The following is a 24,975-nucleotide window of genomic DNA, read 5'->3' on the forward strand; positions in this document are numbered from 1 at the left end:
TTACAGTAAATCATTGATTGGCTTAAGGCCTTTGAGATCCTTGAAGGCAGGGATTATATCTCACCCTCCTCCACACCCTCACAGGGCCTGCACACTAAGTGAATGCAGTAGTTTACTTCCTCACCATCAGATCTTAGACTCTCTGAATAAATAGTCCAGTCCCCTGGCTACTCAGGTTCTTCTCTGTGCTACCATCCTTTACAGTCTCGTTACATCCATGCCATATTTTACCCCACTAAATCATGCATTTGAATTATAGTGTTACTCAAAATAATTGTAGTGTAAATTATTCAAATTCCAATCTGGGGTAGTTTATTGATATTATATCCAAAAAAAACAATGCCATATATCTTTCACAGCTGTTACTCTAATCTTTTAAGAATTTGGGGTTTTTTTGTTGGTTTTTCTTTTTTGTGTGTTTGTTTTTTCACTCAATTTATTAGAAATAATTTGTATGTCTGATAGATTCAGAGTACCAGGGACAGTATTTCCCAAGATTACTTTGTTTTTTGTGTTGGGTTTGTATCTTAGCCAAGTATTCAATAATGGAATATTCAAGGTACTTGTATGTAAGTACTCTCTATCAGAAGTACTTACACATTTAAAATAGCATACAGAATTAAACATACTGTATCAACAGTAAGAGCATTACACAGAGCAAATAGTATTGATCGTTTCCTGAAATCTTTGCCTCTATGAATGTTAGCCTTTGTTCTTGGCAGAATTTTATGTACTGTTTGTAGCCTTATCTCTAGAAGGAAATTCTTTGCCTTGCCACAGGTTTTTGGTATAGCCATTTATCTTTAATATATGTTGTTATTGTTAGGTGAATTAATTCTTTAAGTTATTTTTATCCCCTTTCTAGCATTTACATTTGGGGTAGTAGTGCAAGAAGGTTTACTGGAAACAGGTTTAATTGGTGTTTGATTGAAAGATAATAGAACAAAGATTCTATTAAATATAGATTATATTAGTTTATATTCTTATTTTAGAACTTTAGCCATAGTTAATATTTAGCTAGCATCTAGAGAATTGTTGTAGGATATGGGGTATGGCTTATGGTCTTTGGCTGTGGAAAATAAATAAATTAAAACGTTTTATTGATATTGTAAATTTACCATATAAACTTAATGCATTAAATCAATTTAATATCTTTAGTTACTTTCTTTTGACTTTTCACAACTCTTTACACTTGCTGTGGGATCATGTCAGAATGCTACCTCAGCTGTTCCCTGACCACAGGTCTTATCGTTCAGCTTTTTTCGACAGTGGTTTTGCCACTGGTTGTTTTCCTATCATTTAAAAAAAAAAAAAAAAAAATTGGAGATTCAAAAGGCAAGGCTTATGTAATTACTACTTCTTGGATATACTCTTACTGAAGATCATTAAATATTTCTTCATTTTTAATCTATCTACAGTTTTCAGACTGTTAGAACTATATGAGTATTCATTATTCATTCCTCAGTTTCCAAAAATTTTTAAAATAGCCAATCAAAACTTTGGGGAACATTCAGCATACGGATAACATATATGATGTTAAACTTTCCATTGAACAGTTCAAGTGGATAATTTATGGGAAATTATATATTATCTCATACTGTTATGTAAATCTTAAGAAAACCTCACCAAATCAATTAAAATTATGCCTGGGAAAGGGAATTCTCTTTTTTATGTGACAAATTGTATGCCTATGACTCTAGTTAGAAATAATTTATAATGAAAATTGTGATGTACTGAGTATCCTTTAAAATGTATACATTAAAAAACAGCAGTCAGAAACAAAGCTTATACCAGAAGCCTGAAGAGAAAAATTTAGCAATAAATTTTCAGGAAACCATGTCAAATTGGGAAATTTACTCATTCTGTGATTTTCATCATCTGATGAAAAAACACAGATTTATTGTGTGACAAACCATTCCTGGCATTAAATTCTAGGAGTAACTTATTACTCCTAAATAATGTCCGAACTGTATTTTTTTTAGTGGTTTTTAAACGTTTTTCATAAGGTAGTCAAGGTTTATTTTTCATAGGAGTCATTTCCATTTTAGGTTTATATCCCTGTACAGAGGCCCATGCCATACGTACAAAGTACAAAGACTTAATGAGTCAACATCTTATAAATTCTGTATTCAAGCTTGTAATGAAGCGGGGGAAGGTCCTCTTTCCCAAGAATATATTTTCACTACTCCAAAATCTGTCCCAGCTGCCCTGAAAGGTAAGTTATACATCCTCAAAGTTATTTTCTTTAATAATAAATTAAATGCACTTTTCATAAAGTACTTTTGTACTATTAAAATTTATCATCCAGGATGTGTCCAACATTTAAATTATAAGAAGGAAATTAGAAAAGCCTACCTACTGGGACTTTCACTTAATAATAAAAGCTATTTTATCTGGCATATTGATAATCAGACAAGTGCTGGTTTTTGTCACTGATCTTTTTAATAAACATAAAAGTACTAAATTGAATAGGTAGGCTAGTTTTCTAATAGGGTCATTTGCTGTTTCCACTATTGTTACTTAAAAAAAATCATAATTCTGGTTGTTTTGAGTCATTGCTGTTTTCATTCGTTTGGATTTCAGGGAGAGAGCCAGGTCATCTGTTTAGCAAAACATAAATAAATACTTAGTTAACTTGAATTTTTAAATCAAATTTACATACACACACACACATTTGTTTATATATTTAAAATTAATTTCAGCAGGGTTCTTACTTTAAAATAACCCTGGAAAGTAAAAAATACTAAAATTCCTCACCCTCTGAGGACAAATCACAAAGATTTCTAGTACAGTGTCCTGGATCATATCTTGAATGTGTTATTTGTTAAGCAGATCCATAGTTAGCAAGACTGTTCTTTGGATAGTCTTTCTAATAATGCTGATGGATTTCACTGAGTTATTTTTCTGTGCCCTCATCTGGTTTAGTGTCTCTTTACCTTAAGAAGATGGCTGACTTTAACACCTCCGTACCCCACTGCTGAGTGAGGCAGTCATATGTGTGGTCAGGCAGCCAGGGGTATTTTTCAACTCATTCTCTTAGAAGATTTCTTAAATTATAAAATTTCACGTTCTAGTTATGCTCTTTGAAGTCCCGTTAAAAGATGTAGAACTGCCATTGGCTTTTTTTAGCTCAGGGAATATAGTACTTATCTTTACAGATCTTTTAATCAGTCTGGCCATTGGAGTGCTTGTAGATTGTATGGCCTGGAGATGGTAAGAGTTAGCCATTGACCATTTCTCTGCAAATTTCAAAAATTCACCGATACTTATTTCAAGTTTGTAACTATGTTTTAAAGTCTGTTGATTTTGATAGAAACAAGTGTCTGTGTGGTGTGCCATGTTAAAAATCAAGTCGAGCAGATTTTATTTCTATTTGTTCTCTACAGCCCCCAAAACAGAGAGAGTAAATGATCACGTTTGTGAAGTTACATGGGAGTGTTTACAGCCAATGAAAGGTGATCCAGTTATTTACAGTCTTCAAGTTATGGTGGGAAAAGATTCGGAATTCAAACAGGTATGTGCCAAAATATAATGCTATAGATACACACTTTCACCTTTTTCATTTTTATGTATTTTCAATGCAGGATTTGACTGCCTTTATCTTCCTAATTCAGAAACATTTGTTCAGTGCTTACTATGTTCCAAAGATTAGTAACTACACAGTATATCAGGATTCAACATCTTTTGGGTGTGAACTGCACTTAAACAGAGTATTCATTCATTTGACAGGTATTTATTGAACTCTGTGCCAGGCACTCAGGATACAAGTGAACAAAAAGTCCTTGCCTCTGTGCAGCTTACATTCTAGTAGAAAAAGAGATTCCAAAAGCAGATAAACACATCAGTATATCGTATGTTAAATAGTGATAAGTACAATGGAGAAAAAATAGAACTGGATAAAAGGATTAGGGAGTACTAGGGCGAGGGACAGCTAGTGCTATTTCATATAGGGCAGTCAGGTGACATTTGAACAGAGACCCAAAGGAAATGAATATGGGGAGAAGAGTGTTTCAAGAAGCAGGAACAGTAGGTGCAAAGGCCCTGAGGCAGGAGCATGCTTGTTAAATTTGCTGTACAAGACGAAGGCCACTATGGCTGGGGCGGCATGAGCAAAGGGAGGAATAATAAATGAAGTCAGGGCTTTAATGGTAGAGGGTCTATGAGCGGGCATGGAGATTGGTGTAGGGTGATTTTGACCAGAGTAGGCACATGATCAGACACAAGATCATTGTGACCACAGTAGGATGAGGACAGATGCAGAGACAGCATTGAAGAGGCTTTTAGTGTTAGTAATAGTCATAGTTATAATGAAGTGTTGTAAATATGACAATAGACAGTTATTATGGAAGCCTAGAGGAAGTATCACCTTCCTGGTAAAATTTCAAAGATAGGTTCCTGGTAAACAGTGAACAGCCGATGAAGTGGGCAGCTGTCAGTGTTCATTATGACTTTTATAAAGAAGTTTTTATGCAACTCAAAAGCCTTATTTCTGTAAGCATTTCATCTGCTTCTCCCTTTTTGCTGTTAACCTTCTTGATTTTGAGGGCTTTTAAGTTGGGTTGTTTTCATTTTAGGTTTCTTATCTTGTATTTTCTTTTCTCACTATTAAAAAATAATTCATCTGTTTTATTTCACTCTTGTGCTTTTATAACTATTAATAATAGAATACCTTTCAATAAGGTGTAATTTTTTCCTTTCAAGTTTTGCTAAATATGGAAGCATAATTTCTTAACTGAAATTACAAAAGGCCCCAAAGAGTCTGATTAAATTTGGCATGTGATTGTTTTTCTTTATTAAGCCATCTGCAAATTGACATTATAATTAGATTTGAATATGATTTACAGATAAGCAGGTTTCCTTCCAAGGAGGAAACAAAATTAATATTAAAGAAAATGTAATTGCATTACATGTTTAAAGGAAATAGGGAACCCACATTTGAGTAGTATATGAATTTTAATAAACATATCACTACATGAAACAGCAGTGCTAATTCTAATTTAACTTAAAAGCTAAATTAACCCTATCACCAATTTTGCTTTAGATTGTAAGCATACTGTAAAACTTAAAATACTGATTTCCTTAGAACTTCATCATATATATGCTCATCTAAATCTCTTAAATGTTTATAAAATTTTATGATTTATTGGCAAGTTGTATTCCAAAAGTTTGAAGGTCATTTTTTTAAGAGTTCAATCTCATTCATGGGATTTTAATATTTTACTTAAAATTGACTTGCTATTCAACACACATGTATTAAATACGACATATGAAGAATTTGAGGGGGCTACATTATTAATAAGTTACTGTTCTGATTTCAAGAAAGTTGTTTATTAGACGTCAGCAAGGAAGCAGAAATTTTATAATCATGATATTCTATGTAAGCAAACAAATAAAAGGTCATGATAAAGATAAAACATACTTTATAAAAAGGAATGATTTTTTTTTCCAGCTGGACTTTGGAATGTTTTCCAAAAGGATTATCATTAAAGGGAGTCTTTCTGGGGGGGCTGATGAGCTTAGGAGGAACCATGAACTCTCAAGTATGACTTGAGTAAGGCTCAAGAATGGAGTGTGTACAGTGGGGGAAAGCGGGGCATATGCTGCTGGGATGAATTGGGAGATTGGGGTTGACATATATACACTAATATGTATAAAATAGATTACTAATTTTTAAAAAAAGCTAAAAAAAGAAAAAAGATTGGAGTGTGTAGTGGAGGAGGCCAAGTCTTGGTGGGTCTTCATTCTACAGCAGTAGGAACTGTTGATGTTTTTAAGAAGAGGATTATTATTTATAAGTTGGTGGTTGAGTTTCTAGGCTAGCCTATTAAAACCTGTTTAACCTGTAGTGTTGCTGGGTTTGGGGACCTGGAAGCAAATTAGCCTAGCAGCAGCCAGTACTTACAACCCTGGGCCAAACTTAGAAACATATTGATTTCTTTACATTCTTCCCTTTCTTCATCCCTCTTTGATCAGTCAGTGGCTTTCACCAAACTCTTGCTGCCTTCTTCCTGCTCTGTAGCACCTCCCCGAGGCTTGGCCCCATTCTCTAAAATTACACTCTTCCTCTGACTCTTGCCTCCGTCTCTCACATACATCGTAATTCTCATATACACAGTATAACTGACCTTATTGCCATTAGGAGAAAGACTCTTTCTATGGGAAAATTCATGTCAAAAGTCGAGTGTCTGCTGGCTCTTTCATCCTCCCAGAAGTGTATACATTTTTTAAAGCAAGTGCTTTTAAACCAAAAGCAGCATTTCAAGTGGTATAACAGGGTGAAGTGAAAATATTGGGGGACAGTAGAACTACCGTCAAAGCAGATAAGCCCCATCTGGGAGTCTGTACCTAAGACAGTTCTTGTGTCCAAGCTCATTAATGTTACAAGTACCAGAAAAATTAATTCAAATTGGCTTATAAAGTATAAATACTCTTAGGGAGAAGCCTGTAGGTAGGCAGGTTGATCGAGGAGCTTAATGAAGTCATCAGGGACATAGTTTCTCTCAGTGCTCAGTGCCTGCCATGGGGAACTTACACTTCCTTATTCACATTCAGGGAAAAGATAGCACTTGGGTTACAAAGCCATCCCTGAAGCAGTGACTGTGCCAGGGCATAAGCCAGCCAGGGCCCACCTCTGGAGTTAAGCCTCAGCCAGCTTCTCCTAGTACATGGGCTGTACTTTGGATACCCCATCCAAAATTAGGGTATTGTTGGCAATGTAGGAGAACAGTTGCTGGGACAGTGGCCTGTTGGATTCTATACAATTTCTTCCTTTCTTAAACTTCTGAACTTGAGATTCTCAAAAACAGTTGTTCCTCAGAGTGGCCTGCAGACCTAATAAACCTGAATGTCTAGGAGTGGAACCCACAATTCTGTTTTTCTTTTGCTGCTTTTGTTTCTTTGTTTTTAAGTTCCAAGTGGTGCTTAAGCACAGTAAATTTAAGAATTGCTCTAGAGATAGCCTCATCCACCAGAGGAGAGACAGCAGAAGCAAGAAGAACTACAATCCTGCAGAGCCTGTGGAAAAAAAACCACATTCACAGAAAGACAGACGAGATGAAAAGGCAGAGGGCTATGTACCAGATAAAGGAACAAGATAAAACCCCAGTAAAACAACTAAATGAAGTGGAGATAGGCAACCTTACAGAAAAAGAATTCAGAATGATAGTGAAGATGATCCAGGACCTCGGAAAAAGAATGGAGGCAAAGGTCAAGAAGATGCAAGAAATGTTTAACAAAGAACTAGAAGAATTAAAGAACAAACAAACAGAGATGAACAACACAATAACTGAAATGAAAAATACACTAGAAGGAATCAATAGCAGAATAACTGAGGCAGAAGAACGGATAAGTGACCTGGAAGACAGAATGGTGGAATTCACTGCCATGGAACAGAATAAAGAAAAAAGAATGAAAAGAAATGAAGACAGCCTAAGAGACCTCTGGGACAACATTAAACTCAACTACATTCGCATTATAGGGGTCCCAGAAGAAGAAGAGAGAGAGAAAGGACCCGAGAAAATATTTGAAGAGATTATAGTCGAAAACTTCCCTAACATGGAAAAGAAAATAGCCACCCAAGTCCAGGAAGTGCAGAGTCCCATACAGGATAAACCCAAGGAGAAACACGCCAAGACACGTAGTAATCAAATTGGCAAAAATTAAAGACAAAGAAAAATCATTGAAAGCAGCAAGGGGAAAATGACAAATAAAATACAAGGAAACTCCCATAAGGTTAACAGCTCATTTCTCAGCAGAAACTCTACAAGCCAGAAGGGAGTGGCATGATATACTTAAAGAGATGAAAGGGAAGAATCTACAACCAAGATTACTCTAACCAGCAAGGATCTCATTCAGATTCGAGGGAGAAATCAAAAGCTTTACAGACAAGCAAAAGCTAAGAGAATTCAGCACCACCAAACCAGCTCTACAACAAATGCTAAAGGAACTTCTCTAAGTGGGAAACACAAGAGAAGAAAAGGACCTACAAAAACAAACCCAAAACAATTAAGTAAATGGTAATAGGAACATACATATCAATAATCACCTTAAACGTGAATGGATTAAATGCTCCAACCAGAAGACACAGGCTTGCTGAATGGATACAAAAACAAGACCCATCTATATGCTGTCTACAAGAGACCCACTTCAGACCTAGGGACATATTCACACTGAAAGTGAGGGGATGGAAAAAGATACTCCATGCAAATGGAAATCAGGAGAGAGCTGGAGTAGCAATACTCATATCAGATAAAATAGACTTTAAAATAAAGAATGTTACAGGGCTTCCCTGGTGGCGCAGTGGTTGAGAGTCTGCCTGCCAATGCAGGGGACACGGGTTCGGGCCCTGGACTGGGAGTATCCCACATGCCACAGAGCTGCTAGGCCCGTCAGCCACAACTGCTGAGCCTGCGCATCTGGAGCCTGTGCTCCACAACGGGAGAGGCTGCGATAGTGAGAGGCCCACGCACTGCGATGAGGAGTGGCCCCCGCTTGCCCCAACTGGAGAAAGCCCTTGCACAGTAATGAAGACCCAACACAGCCAAAAATTTTTTAAATTAATTAATTAATTAATTAATTTTAAAAAAATGTTACAAGAGACAAAGAAGGACACTACATAATGATCAAGGGATCAATCCAAGAAGAAGATATAACAATTATAAATATATATGTGCCCAACATAGGAGCACCTCAATACACAAGGCAACTGCTAACAGCTGTAAAAGAGGAAATCAACAGTAACACAGTAATAATGGGGGACTTTAACACCTCACTTACACCAATCGACAGATCATCCAAACAGAAAATTAATAAGGAAACACAAGCTGTAAATGACACAATAGACCAGATAGATTAAATTGATATTTATAGGACATTCCATCCAAAAACAGCAGATTACACTTTCTTCTCAAGTGTGCACAGAACATTCTCCAGGATAGATCACATGTTGGGTCACAAATCAAGCTTCAGTAAATTTAAGAAAATTGAAATCATATCAAGCATCTCTTCTGACCACAACACTATGAGATTAGAAATCAATTACAGGGATAAAAAACGTAAAAAACACAAACACGTGGAGGCTAAACAGTACGTTACTAAATAACCAAGAGATCACTGAAGAAATCGAAGAGGAAATCAAAAAATACCTAGAGACAAATGACAATGAAAACATGACGATCCAGAACCTATGGGATGCAGCAAAAGCAGTTCTAAGAGGGAATTTTATAGCTATACAAGCCTACCTCAAGAAACAAGAAAAATCGGGCTTCCCTGGTGGCACAGTGGTTGAGAATCTGCCTGCTAATGCAGGGGACACGGGTTTGAGCCCTGATCTGGGAGGATCCCACATGCCGCGGAGCGGCTGGGCCCGTGAGCCACAATTGCTGAGCCTGCGCATCTGGAGCCTGTGCTCCACAACAGGAGAGGCCACGATGGTGAGAGGCCCGCGCACCGCGATGAAGAGTGGCCCCCGCTTGCCACAACTGGAGAGGGCTCTGGCACAGAGGCGAAGACCCAACACAGCCATAAATAATAAATAAATAAATAAATAAAAAATATCATGTCCTTAGGGAGACCTCTTTTAAAAAAAAAAAAAAAGAAAGAAACAAGAAAAATCTCAAATAAACAACCTAACCTTACATCTAAAGGAACTACAGAAAGAGCAAACAAAACCCAAATTTAGCAGAAGAAAAGAAATCATAAAGATCAGAGCAGAAATAAATGAAATAGAAACAAAGAGAACAATAGCAAAGATCAATAATACTAAAAGCTGGTTCTTTGAGAAGATAAACAACATTGATAAACCATTAGCCAGACTCATCAAGAAAAAGAGGGAGAGGACTCAAATCAATAAAATTAGAAATGGAAAAGGAGAAGTTAAAGCAGACACCACAGAAATACAAAGCATCCTAAGAGACTACTACAAACAGCTCTATGCCAATAAAGTGGACAACCTGGAAGAAATGGACAAATTCTTAGAAAGGTATAACCTTCCAAGAGTGAACCAGGAAGAAATAGAAAATATGAACAGCCCAGTCACAAGTAATGAAATTGAAACTGTGATTAAAAATCTTCCAACAAACAAAAGTCCAGGGCCAGATGGCTTCACAGGTGAATTCTATCAAACATTTAAAGACGAGCTAACACCCATCCTTCTCAAACTCTTCCAAAAACTTGCAGAGGAGGGAACACTCCCAGAGTCATTCTGAGGCCACCGTCAACCTGATACCAAAACCAGACAAAGATACTACAAAAAAAGAAAATTACAGACCAATATCACTGACGAATATAGATGCAAAAATCCTCAACAAACTACTAGCAAACAGAATCCAACAACACATTAAAAGGATCATACACCATGATCAAGTGGGATTTATCCCAGAGATGCAAGGATTCTTCAATATATGCAAATCAATCAATGTGATACACCATATTAATAAGTTGAAGAATAAAAACCATATGATCATCTCAGTAGATGCAGGAAAAGCTTTTGACAGAATTCAATACCCATTCATGATAAAAACTCTCCAGAAAGTGGGCATAGAGGGAACCTACCTCAACATAATAAAGGCCATATATGACAAACCCACAGCAAACATCATTCTCAATGGTGAAAAACTGAAAGCATTTCCTCTAAGATCAGGAACAAGACAAGGATGTCCACTCTCACCACTATTATTCAACATAGTTTTGGAAGTCCTAGCCACGGCGATCAGAAGAAAAAGAAGTAAAAGGAATACAAATTGGAAAAGAAGAAGTAAAACTGTCACTGTTTGCAGATGACATGATACTATACATAGAGAATCCTAAAGATGCCACCAGAAAACTACTAGAGCTAATCAATGAATTTGGTAAAGTTGCAGGATACAAAATTAATGCACAGAAATCTTTTGCATTCCTATACACTAATGATGAAAGAGAAATTAAGGAAACACTCCCATTTACCACTGCAACAAAAAGAATAAAATACCTAGGAATAAACCTACCTAGGGAGACAAAAGACCTTTATGCAGAAAACTATAAGACAATGTTGAAAGAAACTAAAGATGATACCAACAGATGGAGAGATATACCATGTTCTTGGATTGGAAGAATCAATATTATGAAAATGACTATACTACCCAAAGCAATCTACAGATTCAGTGCAATCCCTATCAAAGTACCTATGGCACTTTTTACAGAACTAGAACAAAAAATCTTAAAATTTGTATGGAGACACAAAAGACCCCGAATAGCCAAAGCAGTCTTGAGGGGAAAAAACGGAGCAGAAGGAATCAGACTCCCTGACTTCAGACTATACTACAAAACTACAGTAATCAAGACAATATGGTACTGGCACAAAAACAGAAACATAGATAAATGGAACAGGATAGAAAGCCCAGAGATAAACCCACACACCTATGGTCAACTAATCTATGACTAAGGAGGCAAGGATATACAATGGAGAAAAGACAGTCTCTTCAGTAAGTGGTGCTAGGAAAACTGGACAGCTACATGTAAAAGAATGAAATTAGAACACTCCCTAACACCATACACAAAAATAAACTCAAAATGGATTTGAGACCTAAATGTAAGACCAGACACTATAAAACTCTTAGAGGAAAACATAGGAAGAACACTCTTTGACATAAATCACAGCAAGATCTTTTTTGATCCACCTCCTAGAGTAATGGAAATAAAAAAAAAATAAACAAATGGGACCTAATGAAACTTAAAAGCTTTTGCAAAGCAAAGGAAACCATAAACAAGACGAAGACAACCCTGAGAATGGGAGAAAATGCAAACGAATCAACAAAGGATTAATCTCCAAAATATATAAACAGCTCATGCAGCTCAATATTAAAAAAACAAACAACCCAATCCAAAAATGGGCAGAAGACCTAAATAGACATTTCTCCAAAGAGGACATACAGATGGCCAAGAAGCACATGAAAAGCTGCTCAACATCACTAATTATTAGAGAAATGCACATCAAAACTACAATGAGGTATTACCTCACAGCAGTTAGAATGGGCATCATCAGAAAACCTACAAACCAAGAAATGCTGGAGAGGGTGTGGAGAGAAGGGAACCCTCTTGCACTGTTGGTGGGAATGTAAATTGATACAGCCACTATGGAGAACAGTATGGAGGTTCCTTAAAAAACTAAAAACAGAACTACCATATGACCCAGCAATCCCACTACTGGGCATATACCCAGAGAAAACTGTAATTCAAAAAGACACATGCACCCCAATGTTCATTGCAGCACTATTTACAATAGCCCGGTCATGGAAGCAACCTAAATGCCCATCGACAGACGAATGGATAAAGAAGATGTGGTACATATATACAATACAATGGAATTTTTACCTAGCTATAAAAAGGAACGAAATTGGGTCATTTGTAGAGACGTGGATGAATCTAGAAACTGTCATGCAGAATGAAGTAAGTCAGAAAAACAAATATCGTATATTAACGCATATATGTGGAACCTAGAAAAATGGTACAGATGAACCGGTTTGCAGGGCAGAAGTTGAGACACAGATGTAGAGAACAAACGTATGGACACCAAGGGGGGAAAGCAGCAGTGGGTGGGGATGGTGGTGTGCTGAATTGGGCAATTGGGATTGACATGTATACACTGATGTGTATAAAATTGATGACTAATAAGAACCTGCTGTATAAAAAAATAAATTAAATTAAATTCAAAAAAAATGCTCTAAAAGCTCCAAGTTCACTTACAACTTCCTAAACAATAATAGACGGGAAGAATGGTAGAAACGAGTTACGTGGTTATTTGTCCATAATCAGTTGTTTTTGAGGGTTTTTACGGTTCCCTTCATTTATTGATCACTACAAAATAATTATTTGCAATAATACATTCTTAAGTTACAGAAGGATCACATTATGTGACCATATGTGCCAAATTATATGACAACATATGCCTTATTATTTGTCTTAATGAATACAGTTGACCCTTGAACACCACAAGGGTTAGGGGCACCGACCCCCAGTGCAGTGGAAAAACCACATATAACTTTATAGTCGGCCCTCCATGTTCACTGTTCCACATTCATGGATTTGGCCAGCCTCTAGTTGTGTAGAACTGTAGATTGTACTTATTGAAAAAAGATCTGTGAATAAGTGGACCCTTACAGTTCAAACCCGTGTTGTCCAAGGGTCAACTGTAATTACTTTTAAATGCAGTCAAATCTATAATAAATCTTAGGAAAGTTTTGACTAAGTCTGCATTCAGTCTGATAGTAATGTATTGCTGAAATCATTGTCTTACACTAATTGCTATAAATAATACAGACTGTGTGTATTACTCATTATAAGATCAGATTGTGGATATGTAATGTACACAGAAAGTAGAAATAGTTAAACAGAATTTGTTCCTCTGTAATGACAGCTTCAAAAGTGGTTGTCTTTGGTAGTAAACATGTATACTTGTCCTTAAAAGGTAACAACAAGGACTGTCTTGAATTTTAGTATGGGTACTTGGTAAATTAATCTCGCGAACCAAATAGATTTTTAGAATGCAGATATAGAGGAAGATATAAATAGGTAAAATAGTGATTTCAGTCTTATTGGCCCCAATTCTACAGTTGTTATTTTCTCCATGCTGTGATATATTCACAAAGCTAAGGTAAGGATAAATACCAATTTATGAAACTCTAAGCTTTCTATAAAGGTTTTCCTATAAATTCTGTTGCAGGTGGTGTACTATTTCAAAGTTCTTGGCCTGCTAGATATGCACAAACTTTACAAGCTTAAATTTTAGTCTGCATTTCTCAGTTAAAATGCAAAGAAAGTGAAAACAGTAATGTCTTACTTGCCATCGTCTTAACTACAAATCTGCATTAATTTATATTTGCCACATTCTGCCTAAGTAAATGGATAGTTGACTGATAGCAAATATAAAGGGGATATTTTAGTTTTCCTTTTGTTTTAATTATATGTAATACTATCTGTGAGCAATAGCTATGGACCAAAAAATTATGAATTTATTAGAGTTTTTACTTGCCTTCTTGTTTATTAGGGCCACAAAATTTATCTTGTCAATATGAAAGGGGGTGGTGGAAATGGTGTTACTCATTTTAACTCTTACTTCTCATTCTAAGGCCTAACCCAGCTATCTTGAGCTTGAGACTCTTTTTGAATAGCTTCACTTAGATCTATAAAACTTTTAAAATCAGCTCTAGCAAATGTATCTGTTTTCTTCAGTCCTGAATCTACAGTTACCTATAGGATGTCTCCCTGTTTAGATATCTTCCCAACATCTAAAACAAAATTGAAAATTTGATCTCATCATCTTCCTTCCCAGTCTCTCCTCTCCACCTTCTTCCTCATTCGTCAGGATCATAAATACTAACATCATTTTGGTCCCCAAGCTTTAAACCCTTGGAAGATTTTTTTTTTTTTTTTGCCTGCCAACTTTTATTAAAATAAAAGTCACTTTTTAAGTGATCCATGAAAATTATACCAGGGCCTCATAACTCGGCAAGAGCCCTTGTCATGCCCAACTCCCTCAATCCCTCTCAGCCTTATGATCAGGATTCCTTAAACAGTTTAAATATCACACACTGCAGTGGCCCCTGTAGAATTAAACTTAAATTTCCAACTAGTGGATTAACATATTCCTCCTTTCAATGTCAGATCTCTTCACCTATCACCCTCATGCCATTTGGTGAGTTTTTTTTCCTGATCACATTACCACGCTCATTTAGAGACAAATGGAAAGTAAAGAAAATTTTAAAGATGAAAATAAATATCACCCATTATACCCGTAAGACAAATACATATTTTTTATTTTTACTAAACTGACTTCATTGTATGTATACTGTTTCACACTGCTTTCTAATACAGTCTTCTGATTTACTTAAGTTCATCCTTTTACTGTCGCTGAGACATAAATCATTTCTACATTCTCACTTCCTGAAATGCTCATATGCATCTTCAGAACTAATTCATATTCAGCATTTTTTTAAGATTTGTCTTAAAGCTTACTTTTCCAATAGAAGTTCATTTATATATCTTCTCAGTATCTACTGATATACATCTTGATGTATACATAGTCAGTACTAATATAGTGGCCTTTCATTAAGTACCTATTATATGCTAGATTCTGGAGACACAAAAATGGAAAGATCTTACCTTTCTCCTTTGGAAGCAAACCAGTATGTAAAAATGTAGATTCACAACACAGATACAATTGAGGCTACTAAAATTGCTTGAGGGAATGCTAGCCCACAGGTTTTGGTTGATCTCTTATATAACCCACCAACCAGCTGGGGAAACTCAACTGGGAAATCACTATGAGTCTTGGTCTTTTCATTTAGAGAATGAGTGAAGGGGTGCAGTAGTGGAAGTGATAGCTTCCATATATTGAGCACTCACTATATGCTGGGCACTGTGCTAAGAAGTGCTTTAACAAGTATTAGTTTATTTCATTCTCGTAATTACCATACAAGATAACTACTATTATACCCTGGAGGAGTGTGCAGTGGTAGAGCAGAGCTTGGACCCAGTTCCAATACATATCCTCTCAATCACTAGCACACTGTCTTGAAAAATATGGAATTCCATTCTTGTTATTTCCCTTCTAAGGGATGAGCAGAGGAGTTGGGTTTTAAAATCCCATTCTTGGATTCTAAGTGATCTCTCCTTTTAAAGTTTATAAAATGATTTGCCATAGACACCTATAGAGAGCTCTCCTTTTTCATTTATTGTTTCATTTAGCAGATCTGTTTGAAACTTTACAGAAACCAGTTATACAAAGATATCATGGGAGAGCAAGGTTAGACACTGTTCCTCCTTTCATGGAATGATTTCACAGAAGTTTGACTTCTTACATTTGGTGAAACCAGAGAAATGCCCGTGGGCTGGTTTTGCTTGTTCTCTAGCTATTCTGGGGACACATCTTCACTCTTCAGCTGGTCTGTAAGCTCTGTGAGGGTAGATATCACATCCTTACTTTACAGATTTCTCCAGCCATTATACAGCAAACAGTTGAGTAATCTTTAATGGATAGGTATTTTTTAAATGTCATTTAAAAGATACAAGCAGTGGCACTCACTAGCTTCCATGTCAAAAATAATTCTAAAACTAGCCAGTTTTAACATAGATTTTCTACCCAGCCTTCCCATATAATTCTTTTTCTAATGTCTTACTATCAGATTTACAAAGGGCCTGACTCTTCATTCCGGTATTCAAGCCTTCAGCTGAACTGTGAATATCGTTTCCGTGTGTGTGCCATTCGCCAGTGCCAAGACCCTGTGGGGCATCAGGACCTCGTAGGCCCCTACAGCACAACAGTGCTCCTCATCTCTCAGAGGACTGAACCACCAGCCAGCACCAACAGAGACGCTGTGGAAAGCACGAGGACCCGGCGGGCACTCAGTGACGAGCAGTGTGCAGCCGTCATCCTTGTGCTGTTTGCTTTCTTTTCCATTTTGATTGCCTTTATCATTCAGTACTTTGTAATCAAGTGAAAATATAACTTTATTTTTAATATTGTATTACATTTTATTTTGTCGTGTACTAAAATTATTTCTGTATTGCTTTTACAAAAACAGTGACATTTAGCACTGGCAATGAGACTATAGTACATCATTTTTGCCATTTTTAATGCTTATTTTGTTAGGTAGAGGCTGGCACCTTATTAGAATGCAAGCCACAGAAATAGCACGTTTCGGTTTTTTGTTCGGTTGGGGCTCTTTTTCTTTTTCTTTCCTTTTCCTTTTTTTTTTTTTCTTTTTCTTTTTTTGACATGCCTTCTTGTGAAACAAACTTTCTGAGAGGCAACAATATATAATTGATACTTTGACCAGTCAGCATGAGTGTAACAGTGACAACCTGATCTGTTTGTTTTAATTATTACCTAGTGAAAAATTCAGAATGATTAAAATTTACACTAACATGCTATATAAAAATGTTAAAGTATGATGCTGTGAAAGCAATCTAGTGCTATACTTCTACCTCCTCATTTGTCTTAATTTGGTAAGTGGGATTATGATGAATAACTGGAGGGGCTTAGCAGACAAAAACTGGATGAAAGAATATGCATGGAAAAAAGAAGCTTCTTGTTTGATAAATGTGGAGTTCTTCATTATAAGTATATATTCACGAATTCACAGATAAGTCACTTAAAGAAAGCACAGACAGTTTACTTGGCCTAAAAGTATTTTAATGTTTACTCAGAAACCCATCTTCAGGTCTTGAGAACATGGAAAAGAACAGAGGGCTTTTACATACTTTTTAAAAGTAATCATAATTCTGAATTTCAAACCTATTTAATTTGGTTTTGTGAGCCTTTGAACTATATGTGTGTGTATAAGGACATGCACATACATATATGGCTTTATATATACCAAGTGTAGAAATAGATACATATACATATATACACACACACTCTCACTCCATCTATCTGGTACAGGCTAGTTTTGAAGAACTCCCATAAGTTTTGCTGCTTCTCCCATAACTACTGCCATCACCATCAGAATTCATAATCAAACCTAACCTTTTGTTTGGGGCACCAAATCCGAAGACAGAATTAATTTGCACCAGTAAACTTCAAGCTGCTTTCTTTCTTGAAAAACTAATGTTTAATGTAATGTCTGTTTGGATACTGTTCCAGTTGTTGATTGCATGTGGTTAATGTTGCATTAGAGCACTTTGCAATTACATAATTCGTTAATGTTTTGTGAGCTTGCATTTGTGAGTTATTGGGTGATCAGATTGAATTTTGTCAAGTATCACATTGTACATCTTGCATAGATGTCCATGACTGCCAGTAATAATAGTTTGTAATGAAACTATCTAAAATTCTTGTTTTATCACATCTGTTATCTGTGAAACACTTGTAACTAGCCTTTTTAATTTATTATTTGAATTTTAGGATAGTGAGTCACTAATTTTTAGTTGCTGAGGTTAGCAGTTTAGTGATTACTAAGCACTTCTGTCAGTCTTTGAAAAAAAGGACGTATGTTTTGTGCTTTGAAGATCTCTGAAGAATTTCTTATATTAGAATGAGCATGTATTGTAATTGTTTTATGTCAAATGATCTGTGCTGTAGAAAAAACATTAACCTTTGTTCAAAAAAGAAATGGATAAACTTGGCCTTCCCAAGTGGTAAGAATGATCTGTCACTATAAAATACTGTATGTTTACATTTTATTTAAATTTAATCTCTTATGTGTAGGCTAACTTCCCCCAAAACAGTGATTCAGATTGTTTTCTAGAAACTTCTTAAAAGTGCCACATTTGGCAGTACAAATGAGTTTGAGTGTAATAGCCCAGAGATTTCTATATAGTTGAATGTCTAAAATGGTAAAATGTGCCACTGTGGCAGTTGCAGTGGCTTATGTTTTTCATAGTAACTCAAATGAACTCCTATTTTTGATAGTAAATGTCATTTAATAGTGTACTTGCCATTTGAGCCTCACTGCAAAATTAGTGCAGAGGAGAAACAATTTTTAATGTAATCTTGATTTTACCTCATATACTGTACATTCCAAAAACTCTAAAAACTTTTTAAAGATTATAGATACACTACCAAACGTATCACCTTGAAATTGTATAAGGTTGAACTTCATACAAATGAAAAAATATAATCTCATAAAAATACATAAACTATGTAGCAAAAGTATCTTTAAAATCCATGGAAAATAAAAGTTGTATAATTCTTTTTTGAGATGTGTTTATTGTATTCATAAACATTATTTGCTGCCTCTTTTGGAAAATAAAATGCTAAGGTCTCCCCTCTTGCAGTTGGCTTACAACAGTTTTCTCAAAATATTTAATCCTTTAACATGAGAGGATCCATATTCAAGAAGGTCAAGTTTTATCCTAGTGACCTGATTCTGTTGCATTATATGTATACATTATATGTACATTATACATTATATGTATTCCTTTATTTTTATATTTATATTTATATATATATATATATATATATATATAAAGGAAACAAGATATCTAATGAATAAGGATGGGTCTGAGGTAAACTTCCCATTGGAAAGAAAATCGGACCACACCTCACGTATCCTGCATTCTTTACCTACTTCTTAGTACCTTCTCTTTCCCACCTACAGGGACCCAGAACCTTCCTATTACTGGCACTGCAATCTGCCCCCAGGTCTGCTCTCCACCAGAAAGTTCAACGTTCCCATCTACTTAATACCATACCAGAAAGTTCTCACATGCACCAGGACATTCAACATTCCTCCTCACTTATCTTGTTAAAAGTTTCCATCCCACAGACCTCATCCAGGGATACATTGCTTTTTAAAATCCAAGTGGGGCTTCCCTGGTGGCACAGTGGTTAAGAATCTGCCTGCCAATGCAGGGGACACGGGTTCGAGCCCTGGTCCGGGAAGATCCCACATGCCACGGAGCAACTAAGCCCGTGCGCCAGAACTACTGAGCCTGTGCTCTAGAGCCCGTGAGCCACAACTACTGAGCCTGTGCTCTAGAGCCCGTGCTCCGCAACAAGAGAAGCCACCGCAATGAGAAGCCCGCGCACCACAACGAAGAGTTGCCCCCCACTCGCCGCAACTAGAGAAAGCCCGCACGCAGCAACAAAGACCCAAAGCAGCCAAAAATAAAAATAAAATAAATTTTTAAAAAAATCCAAGTGGATCTCCAATTGCCGCAAATGCAGGCACCACTGTAAAGTTTACAGTGTTAGGCTGGGGAAGAGGAGATAAACTTTGGATGCAGGAGCATCACTCCATGGAACCAACTGAGTTGGAATCCAGCCTTGAGAACAATATGATACTTACATATCACCTTTTTTACCTGTAGATTGGAAATAGGAGTATCACATGTTGTACTTGAGCATTTTGTGGGTTGGTTTCCAATGCAAGTACCTTACCATCATCATGAACAGATTCTCTGCAGGAGGAGCCCTTGTGTATGGTGGCTCAATTAGGCAAACAGACTGCAAGAGGAAATGGGTCCCCAAAACCTAACACCAGTCTTCCTACAATCTAACCACCTACCATCAACATAGGTGATGATAGTGCCTTGTATTTTTTAAACGCCTTTTGAATATACAGTTTTAGGATAATCTATATGCCCTCAAGAGTATCCCTTTATTCACTCGTTATTTTCTCCCTTACACTCTTAAAGGGGAAGTTGACAGAACAACTAAGATTTTAATAGTTGGGGTCAGCAAACCTACAGTGTATGGAGTGGTGCCTTCAAATGTTTAGATGCTATAAGGACTATTTTTCATCTTATATGACAGGATGCTATGGGAAATTTGCCAAGAGAAAAGTTTCAAAACTGGATAGGTTTTAAAGCCACATGACCATTCAAATCATAATAGCATCTACTGACCACTCAGTGTGTGCTAGGTGTTGTGTTCAGGGCTTTACTTTAGTTATTTCATAATCCTCTTAATTGCTCTATTAAGTATAAACTGAAACACGGAGCAACAAGCATCTGCCAAAGATCACATGGCTAATAGGTGACAGAGCTGAGATTGAGGTTTGAACCCATGTGATTGGTCTAGTGCTCCCACACTTGACCACTACCCTCTACTGTCTCCCAGAGAAGTCCTGAATTCTAAGAAGGAAATCAAAATAATAGTTGACTTTAATATTGCATTTATGATAGCATTTACTGAGAGCTTCCTGTATGCCAGGCATTGTGCTGAACACTTCCCCACATCCAAAACAGCCCACAGCCCACTAAGGATTGAACAGAAGGAAAACAGACTAGGAGAATCTGGTACAAGCGTATCAGACAGATTAAACATGAAGCCCTAATTTCTTTCCTCTAGAATTTCATCCTTTGCTAGATTGATTCCCATTTTGAGCCTCCACCCTGCCCTAGGAATAACCCATTCTCTTAAATACTCATTCATCCACAAATGAGACAAGCTAACTTGTCCAAAAAGGGAATATAGCTACAATGTGGATGAAGCTCAAAAACATGCTAAGTGAACGAAACTAGACACAGCAGGTCACATACTGTGTGATTGCATTCATAGGAAATATCAAGACTAAGTAAATCCATAAGGATAGGTTAGTAGTTGCCAGGGGCTGGAAGGAGGGAGAAATGGGGGAAAACTGCATAATGGGTATGGGGTTTTATTTGGGAAATGTTTTGGAACTTGACAGACGTAGGTGGGTGTTGCACAACGTTGTGAATGTACTAAAAGCCACGGAAACGCTCACTTAAAGATGGCTGGTTTTCTGTGAATTTTTCACCTCAGTTTCTAGAAGGGATTATAAGACATTCCTAAAGACTGATATACAGAAAGCACACGACTAGAGACTCCTGGACATTGAGTCAATAAAATAAATTCACTTAAGTCCATGTTTCTAAGGACACAGACCAACTTCTCACTTCCTTTTCAGACTTCCCAGACCTCCTTGGGTGTTCCTACTCCTTTGAGTCGGTGGGTTGTGCCTGGTACAACTGAATCTTTATGGATGTCATTGATAGCTATTAAATGATTTGGCCTGCCCAAGCCTAAGTTATCAGCTCTCTCTGACTCTTAATATTTCTAAGATGACCCAGTGGTCTTGGGGAGGAAATTACATTTTACAGTTTCAGTTTACCAACGACAGCAGCTGTGTAGTGAGAAATGTTCATATACAGTAATATAAGACCTTTTTCCTCACAGCCTATATTCTGAAAAGCAACCTAAAAAGCATTTGAGGCAAATTCATGTATTAATGCTCAAGTACTAATACTAATGGAATTAATTTGTGATTCTCTAAATTTTGATTCAGACCATTAAAGCCAGCATGAACTCTAGTATCCAGTCATGCTATGAAAAACTTGGAATCTATTCATTGTAAATCTGGCTCAAAATGACCTCAGAGGGGTGAAGAGTGTAAAACTACAAAAGGGTCCAGAGAGTACACATTATTCTAGAAAGAGCACACGCAGTTTATGACAATATCGTTAACAATTTTTTTTTTTACAGGACGCCAAATTTTAAAAGATACTATAAATCCACTGTAAATAAATGAGTAAAATACTGCCATTCATTTGGGAAAATAAAAATAGAAAGACCCTGAAAAAGAGCAATGAGAGGGGATTAGCTGCACTAAATTATAAAGATTTAATAACTGATAATATCAGCACAAAAAAATTAAAGGACAGAATAGAAAGCCCGTAGTCCCAAGTACATAGAAGAATTTAATACTCGATAAAGCTGACACCTCAAGTCAATGGAGTAAAAATGAACAAGTCAATAAATGATATTGGTACAACTGGGTAGCAACTTAAAAATTAAAGTTGGGGGCTTCCCTGGTGGCGCAGTGGTTGAGAATCTGCCTGCCAATGCAGGGGACACGGGTTCGAGCCCTGGTCTGGGAAGATCCCACATGCCGCGGAGCAGCTGGGCCCGTGAGCCACAACTACTGAGCCTGCGCGTCTGGAGCCTGTGCTCCGCAACAAGAGAGGCCGCGATGGTGAGAGGCCCGCGCACCGCGATGAAGAGTGGTCCCCACTTGCCGCAACTAGAGAAAGCCCTCGCACAGAAACGAAGACCCAACACAGCCATAAATAAATAAATAAATATTAAAAAAAAAAAAAAAAAAAATTAAAGTTGGATCCGTATCTCACACCTTACACCAGGATGAATGCCAAATGAATTTAAATGTAAACAATGAAACCAAATAAAAGAGAAGATGTGGGAGAATTCCTTTATAATCTTGCAGTAGTGGTGGCCTTTTGTGCCTCAAGATACAAAAGTCACAAAAAGGCTGATCATTTAAATGCCATAAAAATAAAGACTTCTGCATAGCAGTATGAAAAAAAAAGTTAAAGCAAATAGCAAACCAGGAAAAAATATTTGCGCACATATCCCAGAAAAGGGCTAATCTAGTCTCTCTAACATAGGAAAATGTAGTAAGTTCTGAAATATGGAGATGAAAGGATTAATAACCCAATATAAAAAGAGGCAGTTCACATAAAAGGAAATACAAAGAACTCAAACATACGACAAGATGCTCAATCTCACACACAAAAGGAACACAAAACAGAAAAACCATTTTCACTCTCATTGGCAAAAATGCAAAACTTCAATTACACACTATATTGGTAAGTATAGAAAAACAAGACATCGCCGGTGTAGCTTAAGCTGTACAGTCCCTATGAAGGGAAATTACATATTATTTATACTCTTTGAGCAGGCAAATTCACTGACAAATATTCATCTACACCCACATGTGACACATTAGACAACACTATTCATTGTGGACGTGTTTGTAACAGCAAAAGACTGGAAATGACCTAAATGAGCAAAAATGGGAGACTGGTTAAATAAATCGTACACCCAATACAACGGAATACTATGCAGCTAGAGCAAAAAGATTACAGTAGCCTTCTATTTACTAATCTGGAAAGAAGGCCAAGATATATCATTAAATGACGAAGTGCAGAAGGCTGTAGGCTCCCTGGTCAGGTGCCCTAGTCCTCACATCTCCTGGACCCAGGCCAGTGAGTGAATGAGCTTTCAGATGATGCCAGCCCCCAACTGTCTCCCAGCTGTTGGGGCTTTACAGCTGAGGCCCCAGTCATCATGGGGTAGAGACAAGCCATCCCTCAATTCCTGATCTGCAGAACTGGCACAATAAAATGGTTGTTTGAAGCCACAAAGGAGTCAGAAATTTTTTTATACAGCAATAGTTACTGGAACACATAATTCAAATTCTAAAATACATGGTTCTTGACCAAATATTGGTTCTCCTTCAGGGCACTCCCCACACACCCGCCCCCATAACACTGAAGTTGGGACGGGCCAGGTGACTTTCAGCCAGTGAAATGTGAGCAGAAAAGACATTCACCCCTGTACTCGTTAGGGTTCAATCAGGAAAACAGATGCCACACTAGGTATTTAACACGGATCATTTAACATTGGGCATTTGGTTAACAAGTGTTACAAGACTGAAAAAGCAAGCAGGTGGCACTGAGGTAAGAGCCGTATTTAAAATCTGCCACTTTGGGGGTTGGGAGCAAAGGAAAGATGTTAAGGGTTTCAAGCCTAAAAGGCTGGAGGAGGAGCCCCAGGCACCAGGACTGAGACCCCTGAGAAGTGGCTGCTGCCTGGCTGCTGATGGTAGGGCTTCTGTTTGTGCCCAGAGAAGCTGGAGACTGGAGCCCATGCTGCTGGGAGGGCACGGGGCCACCGTGAGATGAGCAGACAGGAAGGAGCCAGTGCCTTTTCCCCTCCCCTCCCCTCTAGCAGCCCCACTGACAAGCCCAACGATGGGCAAAAGCAGTTTGCAGAATCCAAGAAGGGAGAGTTTGGAGCCCAGAGACAACAGTTTAAAGCTTCTACTTTCCATTTTGTCTCTTCCCCTGCCTCAGAGATTATGGGAGCATCTGCTCTTACAGAGAGGCCATGTGATCAAAGCAGCCTTTGAATTGGTGGAAGAGTGAGCCATCAAAGAGAGAAGACTGCTCTGGACCGTCCCCCAGACGCGAGGCAGACTCTTGGGAAGCAAGAAACAGATGCCTATTTCCTCTTCATTTGTTTGGTCTGGTGAGTTTTTACCTTGCTCCTTCATTTGCTGTGTGTTTTTCTGTCTTCTCATTTTGCTTATCTTACTGTGTTTGGGGTCTCCTTTTTGCAGGCTGCAGGTTTGTAGATTCTGTTGTTTTTGGTGTCTGTCCCCAGTGGCTAAGTTTGGTTCAGTGGGTTGTGTAGGCTTCCTGGTGGAGGGGACTAGTGCCTGTGTTCTGGTGGCTGAGGCTGGATCATGTCTTTCTGGTGGGCAGGTCCACGTCTGGTGGTGCGTTTTGGGGTGTCTGTGGCCTTATTATGATTTTAGGCAGCCTCTCTGCTAATGGGTGGGGTTGTGTTAGAGAAGAGCTAACACCTATCCTTCTCAAACTCTTCCAAAATATAGCAGAGGGAGGAACACTCCCCAACTCATTCTACGAGGTCACCATCACCCTGATAGCAAAACCAGACAAAGATGTCACAAAGAAAGAAAACTACAGGCCAATATCACTGATGAACATAGATGC

General features: G+C 37.5%; 1 protein-coding gene across 5 annotated transcripts in view; it reads left to right on the forward strand.

Moving 5' to 3' along the window:
- The window catches only part of FNDC3A (fibronectin type III domain containing 3A), a 202,225-nt gene extending 183,558 nt beyond the window's left edge, over positions 1 to 18,667 (forward strand). For 4 of the 5 annotated variants that reach the window (XM_057532829.1, XM_007186852.2, XM_007186853.2 and 1 more), the window contains 3 exons: positions 2,049 to 2,215; positions 3,387 to 3,514; positions 16,158 to 18,667. In XM_057532829.1, coding sequence (XP_057388812.1) covers positions 2,049 to 2,215; positions 3,387 to 3,514; positions 16,158 to 16,472 — 610 coding nt within the window. In that variant the 3' untranslated portion in view covers positions 16,473 to 18,667. The remainder of the gene's footprint in view (positions 1 to 2,048; positions 2,216 to 3,386; positions 3,515 to 16,157) is intronic. The other variant, XR_009005896.1, reaches the window with a different exon arrangement.
- Positions 18,668 to 24,975: the final 6,308 nt, after the last annotated feature.

The sequence above is a fragment of the Balaenoptera acutorostrata genome, chromosome 18 (genome assembly GCF_949987535.1).
Source record: "Balaenoptera acutorostrata chromosome 18, mBalAcu1.1, whole genome shotgun sequence".
NCBI lineage: Eukaryota > Metazoa > Chordata > Mammalia > Artiodactyla > Balaenopteridae > Balaenoptera > Balaenoptera acutorostrata.